This window comes from Saccopteryx leptura, chromosome 3 (genome assembly GCF_036850995.1).
Source record: "Saccopteryx leptura isolate mSacLep1 chromosome 3, mSacLep1_pri_phased_curated, whole genome shotgun sequence".
Lineage (NCBI taxonomy): Eukaryota > Metazoa > Chordata > Mammalia > Chiroptera > Emballonuridae > Saccopteryx > Saccopteryx leptura.
In genome coordinates, this window is record NC_089505.1 from 126,391 (window position 1) to 150,720 (window position 24,330).

General features: G+C 47.3%; 1 protein-coding gene across 1 annotated transcript in view; it reads left to right on the forward strand.

Moving 5' to 3' along the window:
• Positions 1-480: 480 nt before the first annotated feature.
• Positions 481-24,330, forward strand: part of LOC136398569 (E3 ubiquitin-protein ligase parkin-like) — a 719,582-nt gene continuing 695,732 nt past the window's right edge. Inside the window, exon 1 of the mRNA XM_066372747.1 lies at positions 481-693. Within this exon, the coding sequence (XP_066228844.1) occupies positions 519-693 (175 nt within the window). The 5' untranslated portion in view covers positions 481-518. The remainder of the gene's footprint in view (positions 694-24,330) is intronic.

A 24,330-nucleotide genomic window follows, 5' to 3' on the forward strand; every position in this document is an offset into this window, starting at 1 on the left:
TTTACTTTTTAAAATAGGGATGAATGCCAGTCCTCAAAGCTGATAATTATGAGAACATAATCACTTCTGAGCAAATCAGTTTTAAATGAACATTACTCTTTCCTGTGCATGCTACGTAATTTTGTCTATATGAGATTTCACATCCCTTTGAATGTTACTTTAGTTCTGTGTGGCTATGTTTCCTTTATCCCTGTTTCTCAGTGTCTGGCCCGGTTCCGTGTTGCGTGTGCAGCAGGCACCGGGCGAGCGCTGTGGCCCCTGGGCAGGGTGGGCACGCCTGACTCGGCCCATCACACACGCCACTCTCCTGTGCACACCGTGACTGCACACAGACATCGCGTGGAAGCAGATCTGAGAATCTCTTACACACTCGAGAACCGAGGGCATGTTCAGCATCCCGGGGCGCGTCAATGCTAGCGGTTCTCAGTGTGCCTGTCCTTGTTCCCACGCAGAGCTGTGACCTGGACCAGCAGAGCATCGTCCACGTCGTGCTGAGACCCGGGCGAGAAGGCCCAGGAATGACCACCCCCGGCGGGGACAGCCCACGGAGCGCGGCAGGACGCCCCGCCCGGGAGCCGGAGAGCCTCACTCGCGTGGACTTCAGCAGCTCCGTCCTCCCGACCGACTCGGTGGGCCTGGCTGTCATTCTGAACGAGGACGGAGAGAGCGGGGCCTCGCCAGCCGGAAGCCCAGGTAAGCGTTTGTGTGGTGACGTCCCCAACGAGAAGGGGTCTTTGTGTCTGTGTGCAGTTCTGTCACTGGGGGGAGACCTCCCCAGGAGGAGACCTTTGGATATAAAATGCGAGACGATGCATTGAATAAGTAGAACAACATAAAGGTTTTCACATCGAGAAAGGGCGTAAGGGACGGAGCCCTTATGACCATAACGATTGTATTTATTTTCAAGGAGCCAGGGGTGGTGGGAGCATGAGCTACTTTTGTGCTAAGGTCAAAACAGATGCTTGAGGCACAGACATATCCCTGTCAGCTCTTGTCTTTCTTCTCTACTATTTCTTATTTAATTAAAACACATTTTGGTTGATTGTGTTCCCGATGATGTAGAGAAATGGGGAGAGCCACCCCTTACTCCAGAATGGAAAGGACCTTTTCTAGACAGCTCAGACCTCGTCCTGCTGTCTGTTCTGTGCTTTTCTTCCTGCTGTTGGAGCTGTATCGTCGAGGGTGGGACATTCGTCCAAACTACTGTGGTTTTCCCTAACAAATCCTAGAAAAGTGGTGATTGATAAACGTTTACTAAGTTACTTAACATTGTAAATGTAGTAATCCATTTATCAGAATTTCTGTGTGTTTAACTGTTAGTACAAATGCTCTAGTTAAAATTATTCAGAGAAAATGAGACTTCACCTTTTAAAATGTCTTGACCCTCGGGGTGTCTGTCTGAATGGCTAGAGAACCTTGAGCGGGATAATTGGGGATGACTGTGGGCAGGCACCCTCCTTGTGTGATTATTATTCCTTTGAGAAGAACGACACTCCGGATAGAGCTCTAGAGCAGACCCCACACCCGCGGGTGAGACTGACGCGGTGCCTGTCCGTGTGTATTCCAGGACCAGGACCTCTGGTTGGGGTGGCCCAGCGCCGAAGCCCAGAAATCCTGGTGCCGACCACACTCTGAGAGACCCTGCCCACCGTGCAGCTTCTCTGACCTACAACTGTGGACCCCACCCTGTGTCCACACCGGGTGGGAGGAGGGGCGGGTCAGGGAGAGACAGGAACAGCCTGAGTCCATCAGTGGGAGCCAGAGCAGTCCTCTATGGGCCGGCTTTACCTGTTCTGCACCAACAGCGCGTTTCATTTGGGAAACAAATCCCCGGTTACAAAGTGTTTGAAAACCTCTGCCTTAGAGAAACATGAGAGAAAGAAGTCCCCATTCTGTGTGTTTCCAGCACGTTCTAATTAAACGGGGGAGAACGCAGGTGACCACTGAAGATGGAGGGACTCGAACTCCTAAACACTGGGCTCCAGCAAAGTAGCTGGAACAAGTCAGAGCTTCCAAACCTCAGAAGGTGACTTTTGGGAGTTGACCGATGAAAAAGACCATACTGGCCAGTATGAGAGTTCATGCCGGGATGGACAGTAGAGTCAAGCCCTCAGTGCACGGTTTTACGTAGGCTGTAGGTAGGGTGTGGTGTGCTAGGGTTTAGAAGAGGAAGTTGGAGAACTGAGATGAGCCACTGAAGTATTCCTCAGAGCAGGGGTTTCCAAGCTTCAGAGCACAGCAGTCACCTGAGGGAGGGCCAGGCCCGGCAGTGGGGGGGGGTGGGGGGGTGGGACCCGCATTTCTGACAAGCTCCCAGGTCCGGCTGAAAGCGTGGTTCTAGAGCCAGGCTTTGAGGAGCGTGGAGTCCCAAACACGAAGAGACTGCATTGTCTATAATATTGTGAATGTATCCATTACATCATCTTATAAACATCTGAATCAGGGCATCGCGTAGGCGATTCCCGGGCGCCATGCCTGACCTAAGGCCGCGAGTTATGTTCGAGTTTTCTTAACGAGGCGCCATTCATGACCCCATAAAGGTCAGATGAGGTGAGGCTATTGGACCTAGAAGAAACATAGGAATATTCTCCATCATTTGTCACACAGTTAAGTACAGAAACAGAGAGAGAATTCCTGCTCTGTGCCTGGCACAGTTCTAGGTGCTGGGGTGTAGCAGGAAACAGAAACAGAGAGAAAAAAGTTTACCTGAATGGATCCCATTCCACTTAGGAAGAAGATAAAGAAACAAATAACTAAGAAGTGTGTCCTCTGGTGACAAACTTGGTGGGAGAAAAGGAAGAGAGCGTGTTGGGCGGGTGCTCTTTCCTGTAAGGTGGCGAGGAGGCCCCTCTGGTGAAGTGACATTGAGGAGAGCCCCCCCCATGCAGGGAGCTCAGAAGGAAGAGAGTGTGTTGGGCGGGTGCTCTTTCCTGTAAGGTGGCGAGGAGGCCCCTCTGGTGAAGTGACATTGAGGAGAGCCCCCCCCCCCATGCAGGGAGCTCAGCAGGGGGGCTGCAGCCCGGAGGCAGACGGGACCATGCTCAGAACGCAGGAGGTTTTCCGCACAGCAGGGGCCCGGGAGCGGAGCCTGTGGAGGCCAGGAACCCAGAAAGGGGCCGGCGGGGCGGGCTGTGCTCCAGGTGTGGGCTCCGGGTTTGCCCTGGGAGCCAGGAGCCGCTGCAGGGGTTCTGAGAGATGGAGGGAAAGGGTCTGCCCCAGGGAAGGCTCACCTGGGCTGCAAGGAATTAGCTGTCGGAGGCCAGCGTGGACGCAGCAGGACCAGCTTTTCCAATCAGGGAAATGCTGCAGCGCCCATGCCTCAGGAACCAGTGGGGATGGTAATAGTCAGTATCCATGAGCGCCTGCTGCGAACTAGCGCTGCTCTGAGCACGGCTCCGGGAGAGGCCTTCCTGAACCCTGTGGGAGCCCCATCAGGTGGAGAGTGCCAGTGTCCCTATTATAGGTGGGAAAGAGCCACCTGTAAACCGTTTGAGAAACTGACCCAGACAAGGCGAGACTTTTCGGGGACTGTCTCACTTCAGAGCTTGTGTTGCAAGTGTGCACTAGGCTATATTCTTCTAAGCACAGATAGCAAAAGAAACGAGTGAGTTTTTTCTTCATTTCCTCTAGATGTTTTGGTTGAAGTAGACACAGTCGGACAATAGGTCATTTTGAAGAATCGTTAATTTAGTCAATATTTAAACCTCGACATTTATGTCACGTGGTATACTATTTTTTCATACTTTTTTTAGTATTTAAAAATAAAACTTTTGTTACTTTTATGCAGTCCTTTCAAGTCTTAGTGCCCTAGCTTACTACGAAAGCATTTTATTAACGTTGAAGAACGTTTTATAATAAAACAGAAATATGTCTTCTTAGTAAAGGAATGACACTACTTTTGATGAAGCATTACATGCTGGAATACATTATTGAACTATGACTCGAAAACATAAAATAAGAAAGTAATTAAAATTAGACGAATCTGAAGAAGACTAGAGAGAGCTGGCCTCCCACACTCCGTTCCCACGTTGTGCGGAAGTCTCAGCTAATGCGGTGAGGCGAGAGGAGAAGTGAGAAGGCATCTGGGTCGAGAAGAAGACGCAGAACTGTCCTTGTTCACAGACAGCATGATTGTCTGTGTAGAAAATCTGAAAGAATTGACAAAATAGAAAAAGAAGAAGAAAACTCCTGGAACGAATATCAAGAGTGCTGGAACAGAAAGTTAGTATACAAAAGTCAATTGCTTTCTTTTATTACCAGCAATGAACAAGTGGTTTGAAATGGAAAACATAATACCATTTACATTAGCACCCCATAAATGAAAAATCTTAGAGGGAATCCTAGAGAAATATGTGTGGGACTCAGATGAGGAAAGACACATGACACTGATGAGAGACACCAAAGAACAAAATTAATGGAGAGACATTCCATGTTTGTGGGGAGGACTCAATATTCAAGGCGTCAACCTCCCAACTTGCTCTAAACCACCCCGGTTAAAATCCCAGCTAGTTATTTTGTGGATATTGATAAACGGACTCTAAAGTTTATACGAACAGGCAGAAGACCCAGAGTAGGCAACGAAATATTGGAGGAGAAGAGGGAAGTCAGACTTGAGGCTCCCGATTTCAAGCCATGCTATAAAGCTAGAATAATCAAACCAGTGTCGTTTTAGTGGAAGAATAGGCAAATAGATAAATGGAATAAAATAGCCCGAGAAATAGACCCACATAGTATGGTCAGCTGATCTCTGACCAAGGAGAAGAGACAACAGATGGTGTGGGAACAACTGGATGAAGACACAGACCTCACACTTTGTAACATGAGCTCAAGACGGAGCATGTATTTAAATGTGAAACACAAAACTATAAAACTCCTAGAATATAACATAGGAGAAAACTTTAGATGACCTTGAAGATGGTGATAACTTTTTAGATACAACACCACAGGCATCCATGAAGTAAATAAATGATAAGCTAGACTTTATTAAACTGGACATTTCTTTCTGAAAGACAGTGTCAAGGTCATGAGGAGATAAACTGCAGACTGGGAAAAAATATTTACAGAAGACACATCTAATAAAGGACTGGTATCCAAAATATGAAAGGGACTTGGAAAAGTTAGCCATGACATGAACAACCCAATTAAAAAATAGGGAAAAGATGTTAAGACACCTCACCAAAGAACATGTACAGGTAGCAAATAACCATATGAAAAGATTCTCCATAACATATGTCATTAGGGAAATGCAAACCAAAACAGAGAGATACCACAACACACACCTATCAGAATGGCCAAAATCCAGAACACTGACACCACCAAATGCTGACACGGATGTGGAGCAACACGACTTTTCTTCACTGCTGGTGGGAATGCACAATGGTGCGGCCACTTTGGAAGATAGTTTAACAGTCTCTTACAAAGTTAAGCATACTCTTTCCGTGCAACCCAGCAACTGTGCTCCTTGGTGTTTGCTCAAATGTGTTGAAAATGTATGTCTAAGTAATCATCTGCACCCACGTGTTCATTGCAGCTTTCGTCATAATTAACAGAATTTGGAAGCAGCCACCATGTCCTTCAGTAGATGTATAGATAAGCGGTAGTACATTCAGACAATGAAATATTATTCAGTGTTAGAAACAAAAGAGCTATCAAATGACTAAAAACCATGGAGGAAACTTCACTGCATATTACTGAGTGAAAGAAGCCAATTTGAGAAGCCTGCATACTATGTGAGTCCAACTAAATGACATTCTGGAAAAAAACGCCACCATGAAGACAATGAAAAATGTGGTCTCCAGGGACTGCGGGGAGGGAAGAACGACCAGTCAGAGCACAGAGGACTTTTAGGACAAAAGTTCTGTTCCGTGTGAGACTGCAACGGTGGAGGCGTGCCAGTATCCATTAGTCCGAACCCGTAGGGGACACCCCGCTGACGCGAACCCTGGTGCAAACTATGGGCACTGAGCGATCATGAAGGGTCGGTCAGCGTGCCATCTCGCTACGCGGGTGTGCCGTGTCGGTAATGGAGCACGCTGTGTGTGTGTGTGTCAGTGAAGAGGGTCCTTGGGGACCCCGGAACTTTATGCTCCATTTTACTGTGGACCTGAAAGTGTTCCTAATAAATAAAGGCTATTAAAAAATAAATGAAATTGCTCTTAAGGCTCGAGCTCTGAATGCATGTTATAGATACATCATGATTATTAGAGGATATGTTTCTATCAGCAGTTTTTTGGGGTTTTTTTGTTTTTTTTTTTGCCAGTCATCGTAGGCAGTACCAGACAAAAATTATTCTAGGATTATAAATTAGTTACCACCTGCCAGATACAAATCAGCCATGGAGGCCTACTAATGAAATAGAATGATAAACTTCAGACTTAATTCTCATTTTATCCGAAAACCACATCTCAAGTGCTTGAAAATGTGTAGCGTGTGTGCTAATGACTTGAAGCCAGAGGGTGAATCTTCTGGTGTGTCGGACAGATTCAAGGAGAGCTTCTTGTATAAACCTTCCCCTGAAATGACAAAATGTTGGCAGTCCTACTGGAGCGACTTCAATTCGCTATCACATCAAATTACTAAAGATACATTATGGCTCTGCCAAGAACTTAATTTTTCTCCAGCAAAGACATTTTTGCCATAATATGCCCTTCCAATATAAGTCAACCCGTAGAGCCCTGGCCGGTTAGCTCAGTGGTAGAGCGTCGGCCTGGCGTGTGGGGGACCCGGGTTCGATTCCTGGCCAGGGCACATAGGAGAAGCGCCTATTTGCTTCTCTACCCCCCCTCCTTCCTCTCTGTCTCTCTCTTCCCCTCTCGCAGCCAAGGTTCCATTGGAGCAAAGATGGCCTGGGCGCTGGGGATGGCTCCTTGGCCTCTGCCCCAGGCGCTAGAGTGGCTCTGGTCGCAGCAGAGCGACGCCCTGGAGGGGCAGAGCATCGCCCCCTGGTGGGCAGAGCGTCGCCCCTGGTGGGCGTGCCGGGTGGATCCCGGTCCAGCGCATGCGGGAGTCTGTCTGACTGTCTCTCCCCGTTTCCAGCTTCAGAAAAATACACACACACACACACACACACACACACAAAACAAAAAACAAAAACAAACAAACAAAAAAAACATAAGTCAACCCGCAGAGGGCGAGCTTGCCCAGTAGTGGGTCCTGCCAGCCTGACACATTCAGGGGTGAGTTTCTGAGGGAGGGGGAGCGTGCTATGTTCCATTCCCAGAAGTCCAAACACGACTCCAGAAGCAGAACGGGCTGATTCTTCCTCTTTGCTGCCCTTTCTCGAGGCCACCGGGTGGCTCCTGGTCGTCGTTTTGCCCACCGCTTTGCAGGAGTGCTTGTTGGCGGCGGGCAGGTGGCATCCACGTAGCACCTCCATGGCCTGGAGCGTGGGCTGTTCAGCGGTGTTGAGGATGTTCACACTGTCGTAGGACCAGACTCCAGCGCTTTCCCCGCTTGCAGAATGGAAACTCTGCCCCCTTCCCCCTCCGTCCCTGGGAATCTCCGTCTGCGTTCTGTCTCTGTGAAGTGGATGCCTGTAGATCCCTCATGTGAGAAGAATCGCACTGTAGTCATCTTCGTGTGGCTGGCTTGTCTCCTTCAGCGCGATGTCATCAAGGTCCGTCCGTGCTGCTGCCTGTGGCAGAGCCTTGGCGAGCTCTCTGTGTGAAACCGTAACTGGCAACAGGAGATAGAGGATGACCAAGAAGGCGACTAAGAAGACTCAGACCCTGGACTAGCTCACAGTTTAGAAGGTCTAACGTACAAATTAAAGTGGAGTGAAGTCTGAAAAACAGGCAACTCAGCAGTCAAGGGGGGGATGACATAGAGGAGAGGAGGCTAAGACAAGTGTCCTCCCCTGCGGGGGTCGGGGGCTCTGGAGGCGATCGGAGCTGACGGTCACCTCAGGGAGGTGGACTCAGAGACGAGCTTGTGTGGTCTTCAGGAGGTGACAGCCATTGGCTGGTCCTGCTGTGCTATAGAAAATATAACATAGCCTGACCAGGCGGTGGCACAGTGGATAGAGTGTCGGACTGGGGTGCGGAGGACCCAGGTTCAAGACCCCGAGGTCGCCGGCTTGAGCGTGGGCTCATCTGGTTTGAGCAAAGCTCACCAGCTTGGACCCAAGGTCGCTGGCTTGAGCGAGGGGTTACTTGGTCCGCTATAGCCCCACAGTCAAGGCACATATGAGAAAGCAATTAATGAACAACTAAGGTGTTGCAACAAAAAACTAATAGTTGATGCTTCTCATCTCTCTCTGTTCCTGTCTGTCTGTCCCTGTCTATCCCTCTCTCTGACTCTGTCTCTGTAAAAAAAGAAAAGAAAAGAAAATGTAACATAAAAATCTTGGCACACTGATAGGTCAGAGAAAATGTGTGTAGCTTTTATTTTTTTTAATCCAAATTATTAAAACGATGCAAGAGTTCAAAGAGTCTCCTTCATTGTCTAAACCTGAATGCAACTCTTTCTTAGCAAGTACTTTCTGTAGGGAGGATTCTTCCTTAAATGTCTAGAACATTTAAAGTATTCAATTTTTATTAACAGTTTCTTTATTTTCTCTGAATATTGAGAATATTTCATTTACAGAAGTGTTTATTTCTCTAAACCAATCAGAACCAAGTTTCTTTAATTTGTGATGTGATAATTTAGCTTATTAACAGTTCCAGGTGCTAGGAGAATATTTCATAACAACTGTAGTCAGAAGCCCATCCGAGACACAGACAGGGGTGGGGTGGTGGGGGGATGGCTCAGAGCTTCAATCCCCCAAGGTCAGCCAGAGGTCGACAGTAAGCATAGAAGAAGCACAGAAACCTACTGGTCCAATTCCAAAGAGCTGCTCACCTGCCCAGGAGGCGAACATGGGCTTGAGGTCACAGACAGATAAGCAGAAGTGACTCGAACGTCCGTTGTCTCTTACTCAGCAGAGAAGAGTTACTCCATCTTCATAGCTCACCCATCAGAACGTAGAGCCTGTCTTCCAGCCATTGCGACCATGAACAGGGGGTCTGATCCACAGACGTAAATCATCATGTGATCCCATAGAGAAAGGGGGAACAGAGACGGGATTAGTGGGGGTCAGTTTCTGTTTGGCCAGGATTTACTTCAGGAACCAAGAAAAGACGCGCCCTGCCTCGTCGCCTAGGGGGCCAACGTCTCGGACGATGCAGCTTTCTCAGCACCGCCAATATTGTGAACATCTGATTTCATAAAGGCAAAATTATGGCTGTCATGCAAAAATATAACGAAGAGTTGTCAACATTTTATTCAGCAGGGGAATATGGAGCTCTAAATTGGTTCAAAGAACTTTAAGAGGTTAGTTGATGGATAGATGATGGATGACAGATGGTAGGAGGGTGGGTAGGTAGGTAGGTAGGTAGATAGGTAGATAGATGATAGATACATACATACATACTTACATAACATAGATACATAGATAATGATAAATACATAGATGATAGATAGATAGATAGATAGATAGATAGATAGATAGATAGATAGATAGAAAGAGAAATTAGGCTAATATTGCTAAGCTAGATAAAAAGAAATATCACGTTCGTACAGGGCAATAAACCATACGCTTGGGCCATCTTCTCCACTGGACAGAATTCTTTGTGCCTCTCTGGGAATGAAGTGAACCCTGCCCCTGTGCAGTTATAGAATGGCCCAACCAGGAGATCTCCATAGCACTGAAGAACTCATCGGAATCTCTTCAGCATAATTCCAAGTTTCAGATGTTTTTCTATTTTGAGAATGAAGCTACAGTAGTCCCATTCAATGTGTGAACTGTCACAGAAAATAGTATTTTCTCCTGCCAACGATTATCTTAAATCCACCATAGAGATACATTTTTTTTTTACTCTCCATAGAATAATGAAAATTTTTCCTAGTTTCCATAAACACTTACTAGTTTATGAAGCTTTTGCACTTATCTTATTAGATTTTTATTAGGAACAATTATTATTCCTTTGTTTTTACAGAAACTGACAGTAAAGACTAAATTTCTTGGTCATGATCCCACAGCTAAAAAGCATTGAGGTTAAGATTTGAACCAAAGTCTTTCTGGTTCCAAATATTATTCCCTTTGAATTGATTGGGTCAACGTGTGTTATTAAAATTGCTTAGACTCTGCGTGGTTTGTGAAATCAACAATAATACTATATTCTAAGGCCTTCAACAAATATCTCCACTTTTCTAAAATACTGTACCTGAGTATTTTCCCAAAATAAGGGGTGTATACTATCCGCAGCTTGACATTTGATGGGAAAAAAAAACCCAAACAAACAAGGTGGCAGAAAATGCACAACAGTCTAGAAAACCCACTTTCAATATATTTATTTGGAGTTCATCAGTAAGAAACTTTATAATTTGAATTTGGTAAGAAGTTATATAACTTTTTTTTCCAAACACAATTTTGTGAACTGGGCTTCTAAGCTACTTTAGACACATTTCTAAAGCTCTTTGTCCTGTTAGCTCCCGGTCGCGACAAAATGTGTTGAGAAGCCCTAGCTCTGTACCTGTAACACAGCCTAAGAGAGAACGGTCCCTGCCCTGGACCACACCTGGCGTCTTCTCCTTCTCCTCCTTGGGAACAGCATCCCCGCATGGTCAGTGAGCCATCCAGAACAGCTCCCCCAAATTAAAGAACACTCAGATTGTAGAACAGAAAACTCTGGAGCCACTGAGCGGCTGAACCGGACACGACAGAGCGCCCAGCCCGGCCACACAGACCCTGCTGAGCACAGCCTGCGTTTTCGGCCACATTAGAAAGTCGGATGCCAAATGTGTAGCGCACAAGTGTTTCTAAGGAGCAGCTGCTTCTCCTCGGTGTTGCTTTGATTTACAATAAATGGTCCAAAGGGAGCTATTTGGTTGTAATGTGTCTTTACTCAGCTGTTTGACAGTTGTTGCTCGTAACTACAAATTATTGATGGATTGATGATGCAATATATTCATGAATTATGTTTAGAGTCCTTGGTGATTGGAGGGAATCGATAATTCTTGGAAAGATGGAAATAAGACATTACTCTAGGGAATAATATGTAGTTTGCACAGAATAATTAGCTTATCATTTTTCTCTTTCCTGAGAACTGGGATGTGGGATTTGGGACTAGTCAAAACCTAAGCACCCTGCTTATCTACACAGTGAGGTTACAAAATATTCATATTAACCTTGTATACATTGTATATCTTTAGCTAACTTATTTCTGAAACTGTTTGAACATGGTAGATGAAGAACGTAAATAATTCAGACAGCCCAGTTTCTATGTAGTAGAGACTATTTAATAGGTATCTATTCTACTGATACATTAGATCAATAATAAATCACAATTTTAATGAAGATTTCAAATAATCTCCCCCCTCTACCTAAAGACAAGTTTTAATACCCCCATTCTAGTAGCATTCATTTCTTTTCTTCCCCCCCTAACACTTAACTTGCAAAAATATTCCCCCCTTGTCCTCTGAGGACAAAGCAGCCTAAGGAATTGCCATTGATAAGTCCTTCAATGTACTCTCCTGGCCTCTTACTAACCCTTGGACAGTGTGCCCGCTAGACAACTTCTTGGTTCTAAACGTAAAACTTCATGTCCCCTCGTCACCTTCCAGCAACAGCAAAATGTGATTTTGGAAGACATTAGCATAATGGAATCCTTTCACTAAAATGATAAATGGAGCCCATCTCAGAAACAGAGCACACACTGTAATTTATTGCAGTCCGTGCCACGTGGGGGACCCCATTCGTATCAGAGGCTTGTAACCAATGAGAATGTGGCCTCTCCCTGCTCTCCGACCAGACTGCAGGAATCTAGGAGGAGAAATGCATTTTCTAATGGAGCCTGCAGCACTCTGGGAATCGCTGTCATCACAGGACATAATTACCTTTCATGAACATATCTAATTACTTTGTTGTTTTATTTTTAAGGCTCTTTCATGTAAATTGAAGTTGATTGCAATTCCCTGGTGCCTCCTCGTGGGAGGGGTGGAGAGAGAAGAGCAACTGTGAGTCACTTCTGTCTGTATGTAACTCAGAACGTTTGCACCCAGAGTGAAGCCTTCTGCAGATGTGAAGACTTGCATTTGGCAGGACACTGTGAATCCAGAGACTATTTTTAATTAATTAATTCTCTGTTGCTGTGTAAAGGAGTGTTGCATCTGGGAGGCAACTCATTTGCAGAGAGAGTCCCCCTAAGTGGGAAATACCTGGGTAGGATTGACAAGGAAGAGCACCCCTTAGAAAATAAAGGAACACTATCAAAATTAACATACTGGGAGGGTCACTGAAGACCCTCTGGCTTCGGTGATGACTGAACCACTTTCTTAGTCTCCGGTGACATTGGTTCTTTTTGCTGCCGATAGGTACCAGTCCTGTGGGGAGCTGCATGTTCATGGTAGACACAAAGGGTGCTGCCCGTCTGCCTTCTGTTCGGGGAGTGCGGACCAACCACCCCGTGCGGGGAGGCTGTGGTCTGGCATGTGTCCGTGTCCGTATTTCACTCTGAGTACCGGGAAGGTCAGAGCTGAATTAAGCAGGATAGTTTCTGTATAGCTACCCAGGCTCCCCTTTCTTTAATGCAGTTTCTTATCTTATTTTCAAAACTTCTTTTGCAGCTTCTTAATTCAAAATGTGAAACTCCATTTTAGAAATATCCCAGGGATATAGTATGAATAAACAAATAAATTGCCTTGGAATGTAGACAGATAAATTATGTAGGTGCGTGTACATAAACAAAAGTTCCAGGAAATTCATCTTGTTACTTTTATTGCTTATAGAAAGAATTCTACTTTACTGAAACTAAGTAAAATGTCATCATCTAAATTGAAGAACCCCTGATATATCTGTGCGGGAAAATTAGCTGGTATTGCTGGCGACATGTTGCCTTTCAAGACCATTGTTTCCAATGGAGGTGAAGAAGCTTTACAGTGATGTTCGATATGGATAGACATATCGTGTCTGTATTGACCGGTGATTGGGTCAAAGTGTTAGAAGTAATATTATAGCCCCTGGGAGACGCTGGTCGGTTCGCTTCTGTGGGTGGTCTCCCCCAGTCTTCATTCAGCCCAGCCAGTTGTGGGATCTTCCACTTGTCCCCTGGACTTGCACCGTGGGCCCGGGCTCCGCCCTGACTCCGGGGTTTTCTGATGCACAGTCTGGGTTGAAGGAGTGGAGGACCACTTGCTGACTCCCACAGAACTGAAATTCATTGTAGTTGGGAGGCGGACGGGATCTGAGCTCTGCTCTGTGCTGGCTGGCTGGCTGACCCTAGGCTTGCTGGTCAAACACCCTAGCCCTCCACTTTATCATATCTAAAGCAGTAAAAATGAGAGGTTTTCTATGCAAACTTTGTGAAGAACTTTATCTAGAACTTTTGGTATGATAACCACGAAATTCATGATAACTGTGGTTCTATTTCTATATTAGTAACTTAGTAACTATTAGTATGCCATCATAATTTGGTTTTATAATGTAAAAATATATCTTTTAGGTATTTATGCTCATAATATATTGTGCCACAAAATATCTAAAGAATACATGACATATAACAAAATAGAAACAAATTAGAGTCAGGAAAAATCTAAATGAAGTAGAAAATAAAATCTGGGGACATTAGTCTGCTAATCGGCAAGCCAGCCTTTCCTGTTCAATGAGGAGGGTTTATCTGCAAACTTAGTGCCGGATTTCCAGGAAGTAGGAGTGAGTTTACCACAGGCAATTATTCATACAGAATATCAAGTCCATAGTTTCTTTCTTTTTTTTAAGTGACAAGAGGTGAGATAGAAAGACAGACTCCCTCATGCACGCCCACCACGGTCCACAAATCAACTGAGCTATTCTCAGCACCCAGGGCCAGAGCTCGAGCCAGTCGAGCCACTGGCTGTGGGAGGAGAAGAGGGGGGGGGGGGAGAGGGAGGGGGAGAGAAGCAGACGGTGGCTTCCCCTGTGTGCCCTGACCGGGGATCCAGCCTGGGGTGCATTCATACACTAGGTCAAAGCTCTGTCCACTGAGTTAGCCGTCTGGGGCCCATAGCTTACTTCTTACACTAACTGTATCATTTATTTAAAGCATCAATGTAAGCATTTCCCTCTCTTAACCATACATTCTGTGAAGTGCTTTGTGTAGAGACTCATCCCGTGGAGAGTGTGTGCACCGCACTTGCTCGTTTGGTGTGCCGCGGTGGGCACTGTCGGTGACCCTGATTATCTCAGTCCTGTAGTGAGTTACCCTTTCTCACAACACCTGGACAGTGAGTGACAAGGGGATCTGGGATGTTGCCATGAGCAGCAGCCTCAGGTCCCGCCCACAGGGGGGGCATCCAGCCTCTGGTTCGCCTCCCACCTCAGATGCTTTTCCACACTGTTTGGGGTGGACATTTGAGAGTCTACACTTTGTAGAGGATGGTGACAGGGTCTTCAACTGAACTGCCACATGCCTTCTATGCCTACTAGTAAGAGTCAGAGAAGAATGTGATGTTTGTTTGCTTTTTTAATTCTCCTAGTTGCACATTCTTTCCCACCCTAAACAGCCAGGAACACAGCAGAACGTCGGGGTTGGAACCCAGAGTGGCCAGGGTTATGGGCCCCGGGCTTTGGAGCCAGGCAGGTGCTGGTCCCAGCTCAGCCGTGTGGCCTCACAGAAGGTCACTGAACTCCCAGAGTCCTGGCTCTTTCCCCATCAAAATAGAAATGAGGGTGCCCCCCACCTGTGTGTTGTGAGGAAGCTGTCTGCAGGATGCTTGTCCAGGCGCTGGTCAGAGCAATGGCTTCAGGTCCTCGTCACAGGCTCGGTATGTGTTTCTGCACATTATAAACATAAACAGTGTGCACACACATGCACACTGTGTAATTACACAAAAGTGTGAGTGTTAAGTGTGACCTATTCATTTGCTAATGAGGATACAAATAGCAACACACCTAGAGGCTGGAAGCACACCACCGCCTCTCAGCCTGGACAATGTGGTGTATGCCTTCTGCCACAGGGACAGGGGACACCCCCAAAGTCCTGGCCTGGGGATGCCAGCTTTCTTTCCCCTCTCCCAGTGGCTACCACCTGGCTGTAAGGGTTCATGGAATGCACCCTTCTTTTGTACCAAGTATTTGGTACTGAAATAAAGTCACTATTTAGAGATTTTGGAGCATTATCTGAGTTTTACTGGACAGCTCACCTTCAGAGTGATACTAAAACCACCAAATCATCACATTTTTAAATCCGCTTGTCACCACGTGCTTGTTGCCACAGTGCTCTGACTACCAGGGGAAAGTGTAAGCGTCCTATTCTGCCTCCTTCCTGTGGCTGTGAGGTAGGCATCAACCACGTAAGTATTTCAGACAAACTCGTGTCTCTATACCAATCTTTCAGCTGCCTTTGTTTCTTATAGGTAAAGCACTTTTTATTCCTAACAATGTTGTTCAGAAGCGCAGTGATGCATTGCAAACATTTAACAGACCACTGGAGATAATGTGAACAAAGAAACTTTCATGATACGAAGACAAAAAGCATGAAATGGTTATGTAAATCATTTTCCCTTTGTGGTTAGGCAGTTCTGTTGTCGTTGGTGTATTTGTTTCACTGACTTTTAAAAACAATGTACTAGCTCTTGCTGTGTGATTTGTAGAAATTAACTTGGTGATTTAAAGGAACTCCTTTTTGTGTGTGTAATAATCCCAGGTTTTGTTTTTTTCCTACATACCAAGCATGTCTTTCCAAGTCTTTAGAGGGAAAGTTAGGAGAGACTAAGAAACAACAGTTGAAACGATTCTGACCTCCTAAGAAAGCATTCCTTGTAAATATTGTCAAATAAGAAATACTTCTGGGGCCCTGGCCTGTTGGCTCAGCGGTACAGTGCGCGGATGTCCTGGGTTTGATTCCCGGCCAGGGCACACAGGAGAAGCGCCCCTCACCTCTCCCCTCCACTGCTTCTCCACCCCTCTCCTCTCTCTCTCTCTCTCTCTCTCTCTCTCTCTCTGGGAAACTCTACGTTGTCCATGCGAGCCCTTGACATGTGTTATTCACGGGGAGTTATGCCACTTGCCCACAGTAGCAGAACGAGGGGACGTGCCCCACTTATTTGTGGTTGAGCTTCAGACCACGTGGACATTAATTCAAGTAATGAACCCCAAGAGTAAATGCAGAGGCGAGAGGGCGACACAGGAGCCGCGCACGCAGCTCCTCCCATCGACACGCGGATGTGCGTCTCCGTGTAGAGCAGCTCTCGCGGAGGGAGAAGTAGGTGCTGGCGGGACAGCTTCCGCGGAGAGAAGGATGGCGGGTAGACTCATGCCTAGGAATGAATTTAACCAAGGAGGTCAGAGACCCACACTCTGAAAACCGTAAGACGTTGATGAAAAAAATGAAAGAGAACACAGACAAGTGGAAGGACGTATTGTGCTCATGTATCAGAAGAATGAATATTGTTAAAATGTCCATACCACTAAATTCAGTGCAATCCCCATCAAAATACCATTGGAAATTTTTATTGAAATAGAGCAAACATTTCTAAAACTCATATGGAACCACAGAAGACCCCAAATAGTCATAGTAATTTTAAGAAAGAAGAACAAAGTTAAAGGTACTGCCTTATCCCTGATTCCAAACGGTACTACGATGCCATCGTAATCAAAACATTGTGGGACTGGCACCAAAACAGATGTACAGATCAACGGAGGAGAGTGGAGACCCAGAAAGAAACCCATGCCGACATGGTCAGGTACTCCACGACAAAGGAGGAGGGGCAGATGGCGGAGAAGGGACAGTCTCTCCAGTAAAGGGCATTGGAAACACTGACAGCTGCATGCAAAGAAGTGGGATTGGGCATCCTCCTACATCACCTGGAAAAATAAATTCAGAACGGACTAAAGACCTGGGTGTAAATCCTGCAATCATAAAGCGCCAAGAAGAAAACATTGACAGTCAGCCCTTTGACATGGATCTTAGCAATAGTTTTTTGGACGGTCTTTTCTGGAAAGGGCAACAGAAGCAAAAATAAACCAAAGGGGTCATATCACACTACAAAGCGTTTGCACGGAGAAGGAAACCGTCAATAAAATGAAAGGGAAATCTACTGAATGGGCGAAAATGTTTAGAAACCATATATCTGATGAGGAGTGATATCCAGAACACACGCAGAGAGCTTACACAGCTTAATCTCAGAAGAGCAAACAACCTGATTAGAAAACGGGCGGAAGACTCGAGTAGAAACCCCTCCCAAGGGGACCCACAGACGGCCAGTAGACACATGAAGCGACGCCCGCCATCACTGACCCTCAGGGAAATGCCAGTCAAAACGACAACGTGCTGTCTCCTCATCCCGTCAGAAAGGCTGTTATCGAAGAGACGACCAAGTGTTGGCGAGGACGTGGAGAAAAGGTAACCCCGTTGCACTGCTGGTGCGGCCACTACAGAGGTTCCTGAAATAATGAGACACGGACCACCATAGTGTCTAGCAGTTCCACTTCCTGCATATTTAGCTGGAAAAATAAAACTAATTCGACGCATAGGCAACCAGTGCCCTCCTATGTTCACAGCATTATTTACAACAGCCAAGGTACGGAAGAAACCTGGACGTCCACTGGTGGACGGTCAGGCAAAGAGGGTGTGATACACAATGTGGGTGGGCCTGGAGGGTGTTATAATGAGTGAAACAAGTCATACTGAAAGCGACAAATACTGACTGCTTTCTCGAACACGTGCAATCTAAAATAAATATGCCCGGTGAACTGATAGGGCCTGGTAGGTCCATTTATGTCAATTAATAAAAATAATAAATACATACACTTTAAAAACAACCTTATTGTGAAAAATACTAGATTCACATATTAGTCAGCAGTCTTGAATAGCCATTTCACATAGACATTGAACACTTTTAAAGTCTCCTTGCTGTTGAGAATGAATATTGGAATAATGAGCGGTACATCTCTTTGCAGTATTATATGACTCTCAGAATCAGATAAATGACATGTCTATGTGACTGTGTCAAAGATTAGAGGTCTTCCCCTGATGTTGAATTATTTAATGGCAATGTTAATATTTTGTAAGGAAATCTATTTTTTTTGTTCTTGTGGAGATATTTATGTAAAAAAAACCCACATTTTTGTGCTGTTCTTTCCCCTTTTACTCAAGTATTTACCATGATGTTGATTTGACCCAAAACTGAAGCATGACGTTGATCTCGCAGTCAGTGAGCCACATCGTGCATCCTCCATCCGAGTTCATCCGCGACGTCCGAGGACCGTCGTTTCCCGGGCACGTGTGGGCGGACCCTGCGTCGAAAAGGTCCTGTGACGTGGGAATGCGTAATGAGGACTGGCGGGAGTTTCTTACTTGTTTATGTGGCCCCTGGTCACTAAGGAACTTGACAAAGCCCCCGAGACCTCGAGACCTCGAAGAGAGTGACAGAGGAGACAGGAAGAAAGCTACAGAGACTTTGCTGACACTGAAATATTTCAAGTGATGTCTGGTTTGACCCGGCGGGGGTCAACTGATGGTTTCATGGCACACCACGGCTGTGTCACCTGCCTGTGGACGGGGATGTGGCAGGAAAGGCGACCCGTCCACCAGCTCCGAGGGAGAAGGCCACTCTCCCCTGACATCCGACGCGCCACTCAGGAAGCTCCGCTGTGTTTAGAGAGGAGGACGGGGCGGGGAGCCCGGGACGGGACCGACCGTGAGCTGTGCGGGCCGCCTCCCTGACACCCACCCCTCAGCACAGCCAGGGGCCACTGCAGACAGGAGTGGCCGGCATGGGACAGCAGCAGAGGATCAGGGACCTGCGGCCAAGGGTGGGAGTGTGTTAGACCAGCTCAGTCCCTGAGCCGCCTCTCGCCTCCCCACTGTTCCTCTCCTCCCCTTCCTGTGACTGGGAGAGCTTACTCTGAAGCCTGTTAGCGGTAGGTAGCTCTCCAGGGGTCATCAGTGCAACCTGCCAGGCCGCAAAGGGGCATGAAAGTCGTCCAGGTAACAGGTCTCCATCTCCACAGAGCTCTGTGTGGCAGGTGGTGACACCAGGGTGCTACTGCAGTCTGAGGACCAAGAATACACAACAGGTGCCCAGTACACAGCAGCCAGAGCCCAGCTGTCCCTCTGTCTGGGGCGGGGCCCCTGGAATTCCAGAGCATGAGGACTTTGAGCCCGGGAAGGCCTTTTTCTCTCCTCCTGTCTTCTCTGTGAGAAATTGCTTTGTTTGGTTTAATTATGTTTTTCTGTGTCTGGGATGAATTTAATCATTTGGGACAATGGTTAATGTGATTGAATTAGGTTTTCTGATTTATGAACGAGGAGGTAATACCTTAATTTCACAATACAAAAACCTTGGCATGTTTAATATTAATTGATCGAACGGAGCTGTCACCCGGGAGTAATTGTTCTAGGACCACGCCATGGCGGGACTGCTATTTGCTCAGACGATCTAAGGTAATACCCAGTTGTTCTGGACGCGGATCAGGGAGGTAGCTGTTAGCGTGGGCTCTGTTTCTCCCGGGTCAGTTCCCATACCGCCGTCTTGTGGTTCTAGGCAAAAGTAAAGGCAGTTCTTTGTCTTCACAAACCTGGGGGACTTTGGTGGGAAGACGTGTAACTAATTATTTTCCTCGAGGATTCCTTCCTCATTTAAAAAGTGTGCTTGTCTATGAGGGCATAGTTTTTACTTGTTTCAAATCCATTTGAAATACAAATATTCTTTAGAATACTGGAGCAATGAACTAGGTTTTCCCATTAAAAAAATAAAATTTCTCACCACAACTATTTACAGGTTGATGCTTCTCATCTTTCTCCCTTCCTGTCTGTCTGCCTCTTTCTCTCTCTTACTAAAAAAAGTAATGAATGAATGAATGAATGAATGAATGAATGAAACTTCTCCATAAACAATGAGAGATGTTGATATTTCAATGGAAATTCATGGCCAATAAGAAAACCTGCATGGCCCTGGCCAGAGACTTCAGCGGGTTAGAGCATCATCCCGGAGTTCAGAGGTTGCCAGTTTGAACCCTGGTCAGGGCACATGCTGGAGCAGATCGACATTCCTCTCTCTCTCTCTTTCTCTTGTTTTCTCTCTCGCTGTCTTTCACCCTCTATTCCGCTCTCTCCCCCTCTCCCTTCCTCTCTCTTGCTAAAATCAATCAATCATAAAAAGACCTGCATGGAGGGTGATTGGGGGGATTGTGTGTATCTGTTGTCTCTTAGCACTCAAGTCTTTTTTGAAAGCATATTTGACTTGCAGTAGAGAGAGAGGGAAAGGAGCCCAGAGAAAGAGGTGGGGACATTTATTTGTTGGGTCCAGAAAAGAACGAATTCTCCCTTATTTATTGAGAAGGCTGGTAAACTGTCTGTGCCCTGATTCCACCGTCTACAGCATTGTTACGGTATATGAATGGTCAACCTGTGGATTTATAGCCCATTAGACAGACAGATGTCTGAATCTACTATTTTTATTTTCAAATACATTTATGGGATAGAAAGAAAACCAGAAAGTGACAGCAGAGATTTAAAGTTATTTTCAGGTCAGCATGCATAGAATTTTTATAAAGCACTGCTTCAAAAAGCTGTGGAGACGTGACTCACTGGGAGGGGCAGACGTGACTCGCTGGGAGGGGGCTTGCCCGGGACAAGAGAGAAGTGAATGAACAGGAAAGGGTTCCTGTGGGATGCAGTCGAGGGCATGGCGACAGGGCCAGAACGTGCTTTCCTCCGGCTGTCGTGGGCTGTCTGTGACTCCTCTGCTGTCAACAGCTGTGCCGAGAGTCCTATCCCCCAGCTCTGTAGACTGTTCTGTAGTAACAATCAAATGAGAGCTGAAGTCGGTGGACCAGTCCTAGGGGACACATTGTTCAGATGAAGGCCCTCGGGAGCATTATTAAAATCGCAACAATAACAAGCATGGAGCTGTCATTATTACAAGTAAGTGGAACCGTCGAGGGAGTTGGTTACCAGACAAGTGCCTTTCTCTTGGCTCCTTTCCTGGCTCCTACCGAACGCCACGCCCCGCCGCCTGCCTGCAGACAGTCCTTCCTGACGGCCACTGGTCCTCTAACTGATGCGGCACCCCCCGCAGAGCAGGGGGACAGACGTGTCCACTTCACAGGGGGACGTCCTTCCTTCTTTCCCACTCTGTCCCAGCGGATGTGTCTTGCCCAGGAGGAGACTTGGACAGACCGCATGCATCTGGGCTCACCGTCCTCTGAGCGTTTGCTGTTCTCAAAGCTACTTCTAGGCTTTTGTGCACCCACACACCTACTGCGGATCCATGAGTCCACTGGTCCCAAACAGACACATGACAAAATAATCACATAAGTAAGACGTACACATATACCTGTACATATATGTACTTGATTAAAAGTAATAACTGCTATTCAAAGTCATATTTATTTCTACTTTATATTACAATAATAGATTGTAAGAACTGTTTAGTTATATAGTCTGTGACAAAGTACATACATTTGTTAATATTTCCTTCAATAAAGCAAATAATTATTGAGCACCTGCTCAGTGGTTCTAGGTGCTCAGACGTAATGGTAAACGCCACAGGCAGGATTCCTACCCCATGCAACTGACCCTGTAGGAGCAGAGACAGGCGACAAGCAAGTAGATAAGTTCATCTGTTATGTCATTTGAGGGGGGCATGAGTGCCAGAAAGACCTGGAGAATAGATGGGAAGACTGGAAAGTGAGGTGGGTGTGGTCTGCGTGGAAATGAGCTTCTTCAGAACGGGTGGTCTCTCTAAGCAGAGCCCTGAGTGGGTGGAGGGAGCCCACATGCAGGGCTGACAGCAACAGCCTCAAGGAGAAGGGCGTGCCCGTGAGGGAGGGCAGGGGATTCGGTTCAGGGTGTGCGTGCAAGGAGGGCCGGAGCAGCTGGACGGGTTGGAGGCGGTGAGTGCGGGGCGGGGCCAGCCAGCACATGTCGGACTTGAAGGTGTGTAAGGGATGTGGCTGTGAAGCCATCAGGGGACACTGAGCTGGGGCAGGGTGGGTCTAACACGTGTCTGAAAGACTAGTCTGGGCTCCAGTGGAGAAGTGGCTTGGTCAGGAGCAACAGCAGGGGTGGAGGTCGTTATGAGGATCCTGGTGATGTGATGGTGATAGCCGGCTGGGTCATGGATCGCTGTGGAGGTGGTGAGACGTGATGGTGATAACCGGCTGGGGATGGATCACTGTGGAGGTGGTGAGATGTGATGGTGATAGCCGGCTGGGGGATGGATCGCTGTGGAGGTGCTGAGATGTGATGGTGATAGCCGGCTGGGGATGGATCGCTGTGGAGGTGGTGAGAAGTGATGGTGATAGCCGGCTGGGGGATGGATCGCTGTGGAGGTGGTGAGACGTGATGGTGATAGCCGGCTGGGGGATGGATCGCTGTGGAGGTGGTGAGACGTGATGGTGATAGCCGGCTGGGGGGTGGATCGCTGTGGAGGTGGTGAGACGTGATGGTGATAACCGGCTGGGGGGTGGATCACTGTGGAGGTGGTGAGACGTGATGGTGATAGCTGGCTGGGGGATGGATCGCTGTGGAGGTGGTGAGACGTGATGGTGATAGCCGGCTGGGGGGTGGATCACTGTGGAGGTGCTGAGATGTGATGGTGATAACCGGCTGGGGGGTGGATCACTGTGGAGGTGGTGAGACGTGATGGTGATAGCTGGCTGGGGGATGGATCGCTGTGGAGGTGGTGAGACGTGATGGTGATAGCCGGCTGGGGGGTGGATCGCTGTGGAGGTGCTGAGATGTGATGGTGATAACCGGCTGGGGGGTGGATCACTGTGGAGGTGGTGAGATGTGATGGTGATAGCCGGCTGGGTCATGGATCGCTGTGGAGGTGGTGAGACGTGATGGTGATAGCCGGCTGGGGGATGGATCGCTGTGGAGGTGGTGAGATGTGATGGTGATAGCCGGCTGGGTCATGGATCGCTGTGGAGGTGGTGAGATGTGATGGTGATAGCCGGCTGGGGGATGGATCGCTGTGGAGGTGGTGAGAAGTGATGGTGATAGCCGGCTGGGGGATGGATCGCTGTGGAGGTGGTGAGAAGTGATGGTGATAGCCGGCTGGGGGATGGATCGCTGTGGAGGTGGTGAGATGTGATGGTGATAGCCGGCTGGGGGATGGATCGCTGTGGAGGTGGTGAGAAGTGATGGTGATAGCCGGCTGGGGATGGATCGCTGTGGAGGTGCTGAGATGTGATGGTGATAGCTGGCTGGGGGATGGATCGCTGTGGAGGTGGTGAGATGTGATGGTGATAACCGGCTGGGGGGTGGATCGCTGTGGAGGTGCTGAGATGTGATGGTGATAGCCGGCTGGGGGATGGATCGCTGTGGAGGTGGTGAGAAGTGATGGTGATAGCTGGCTGGGGCATGGATCGCTGTGGAGGTGGTGAGATGTGATGGTGATAGCCGGCTGGGGGATGGATCGCTCTGGAGGTGGTGAGACGTGGTCGGTTCTGGAGGGATTTTGAAGATTGTATCCATCTCGGATTGGATGGAGTGTATGAGGGAAACAGAGGAATTAAGGGTGGTCCATGGATGTTCATGTTGAACATCTGGGTGATGGTGACATTCTTCATTAAGATGGGGAAGACGGGGCAGGGGCAGGCTTTCTTAAGGAGTAATATTTAGCTCTCATTTGGACATATGTTTGGGGAAGCCAATTAACTCAGACAAGTCACAGAGGCAATTTGCTGAATAAATCTGGAGCCCAAAGGCAGACATGTAAATGTGGCAGAAATCAAAGTGTAGGTATCTGAGGCCATGGCATTGGCTGGGGTCATCGGAAGAGGGAGTATAGACAGAAGACAGGCGTCCTGGGCTGGACCCTGTGCCTCCCGGCATTGGGAGGCCAGCAAGGACCCTGCAGGGAGCTCCGTGAAGGGGCCGCCCCAGTGTGGCTCGCAGAGCCCGGGGCCCGCTTGTGTCCCGAAGGATGTTCTTAGTGACTGTGGCTGACTCTGTGAGCTCCAGAAGAACTCAAAGAACCAGAACAATGCAAGATAGGAATTCCATTTCAAGAAGACTGGAAATAATGTTTGTAAACCAATATGTCACATATGGTACTGGGCTCTCCTAGGCATTTAAGGAGAGCTAATTTTCATGTGTTCACCTCACTAGAAAAGGATTTCCATGAGCTTTGAATAGCTCTTTGAAGATATTTATAACTTCAATCAGCTCACATACCTATCAGGCATGAATTCAGCTCTCTCTCCGCAAAGTGAGAGATCACTGGGCTAAGAACACGCTGAATGCTTTGCTTTCCATTTTAATGACATAACTTTTAAGTGTCGACATTTTACATGAACGTCCACATTGATACTGAGAGTTTGTTCCGTGGCCGCGATTGTGATGATATTTATCATTTACGAAGAGG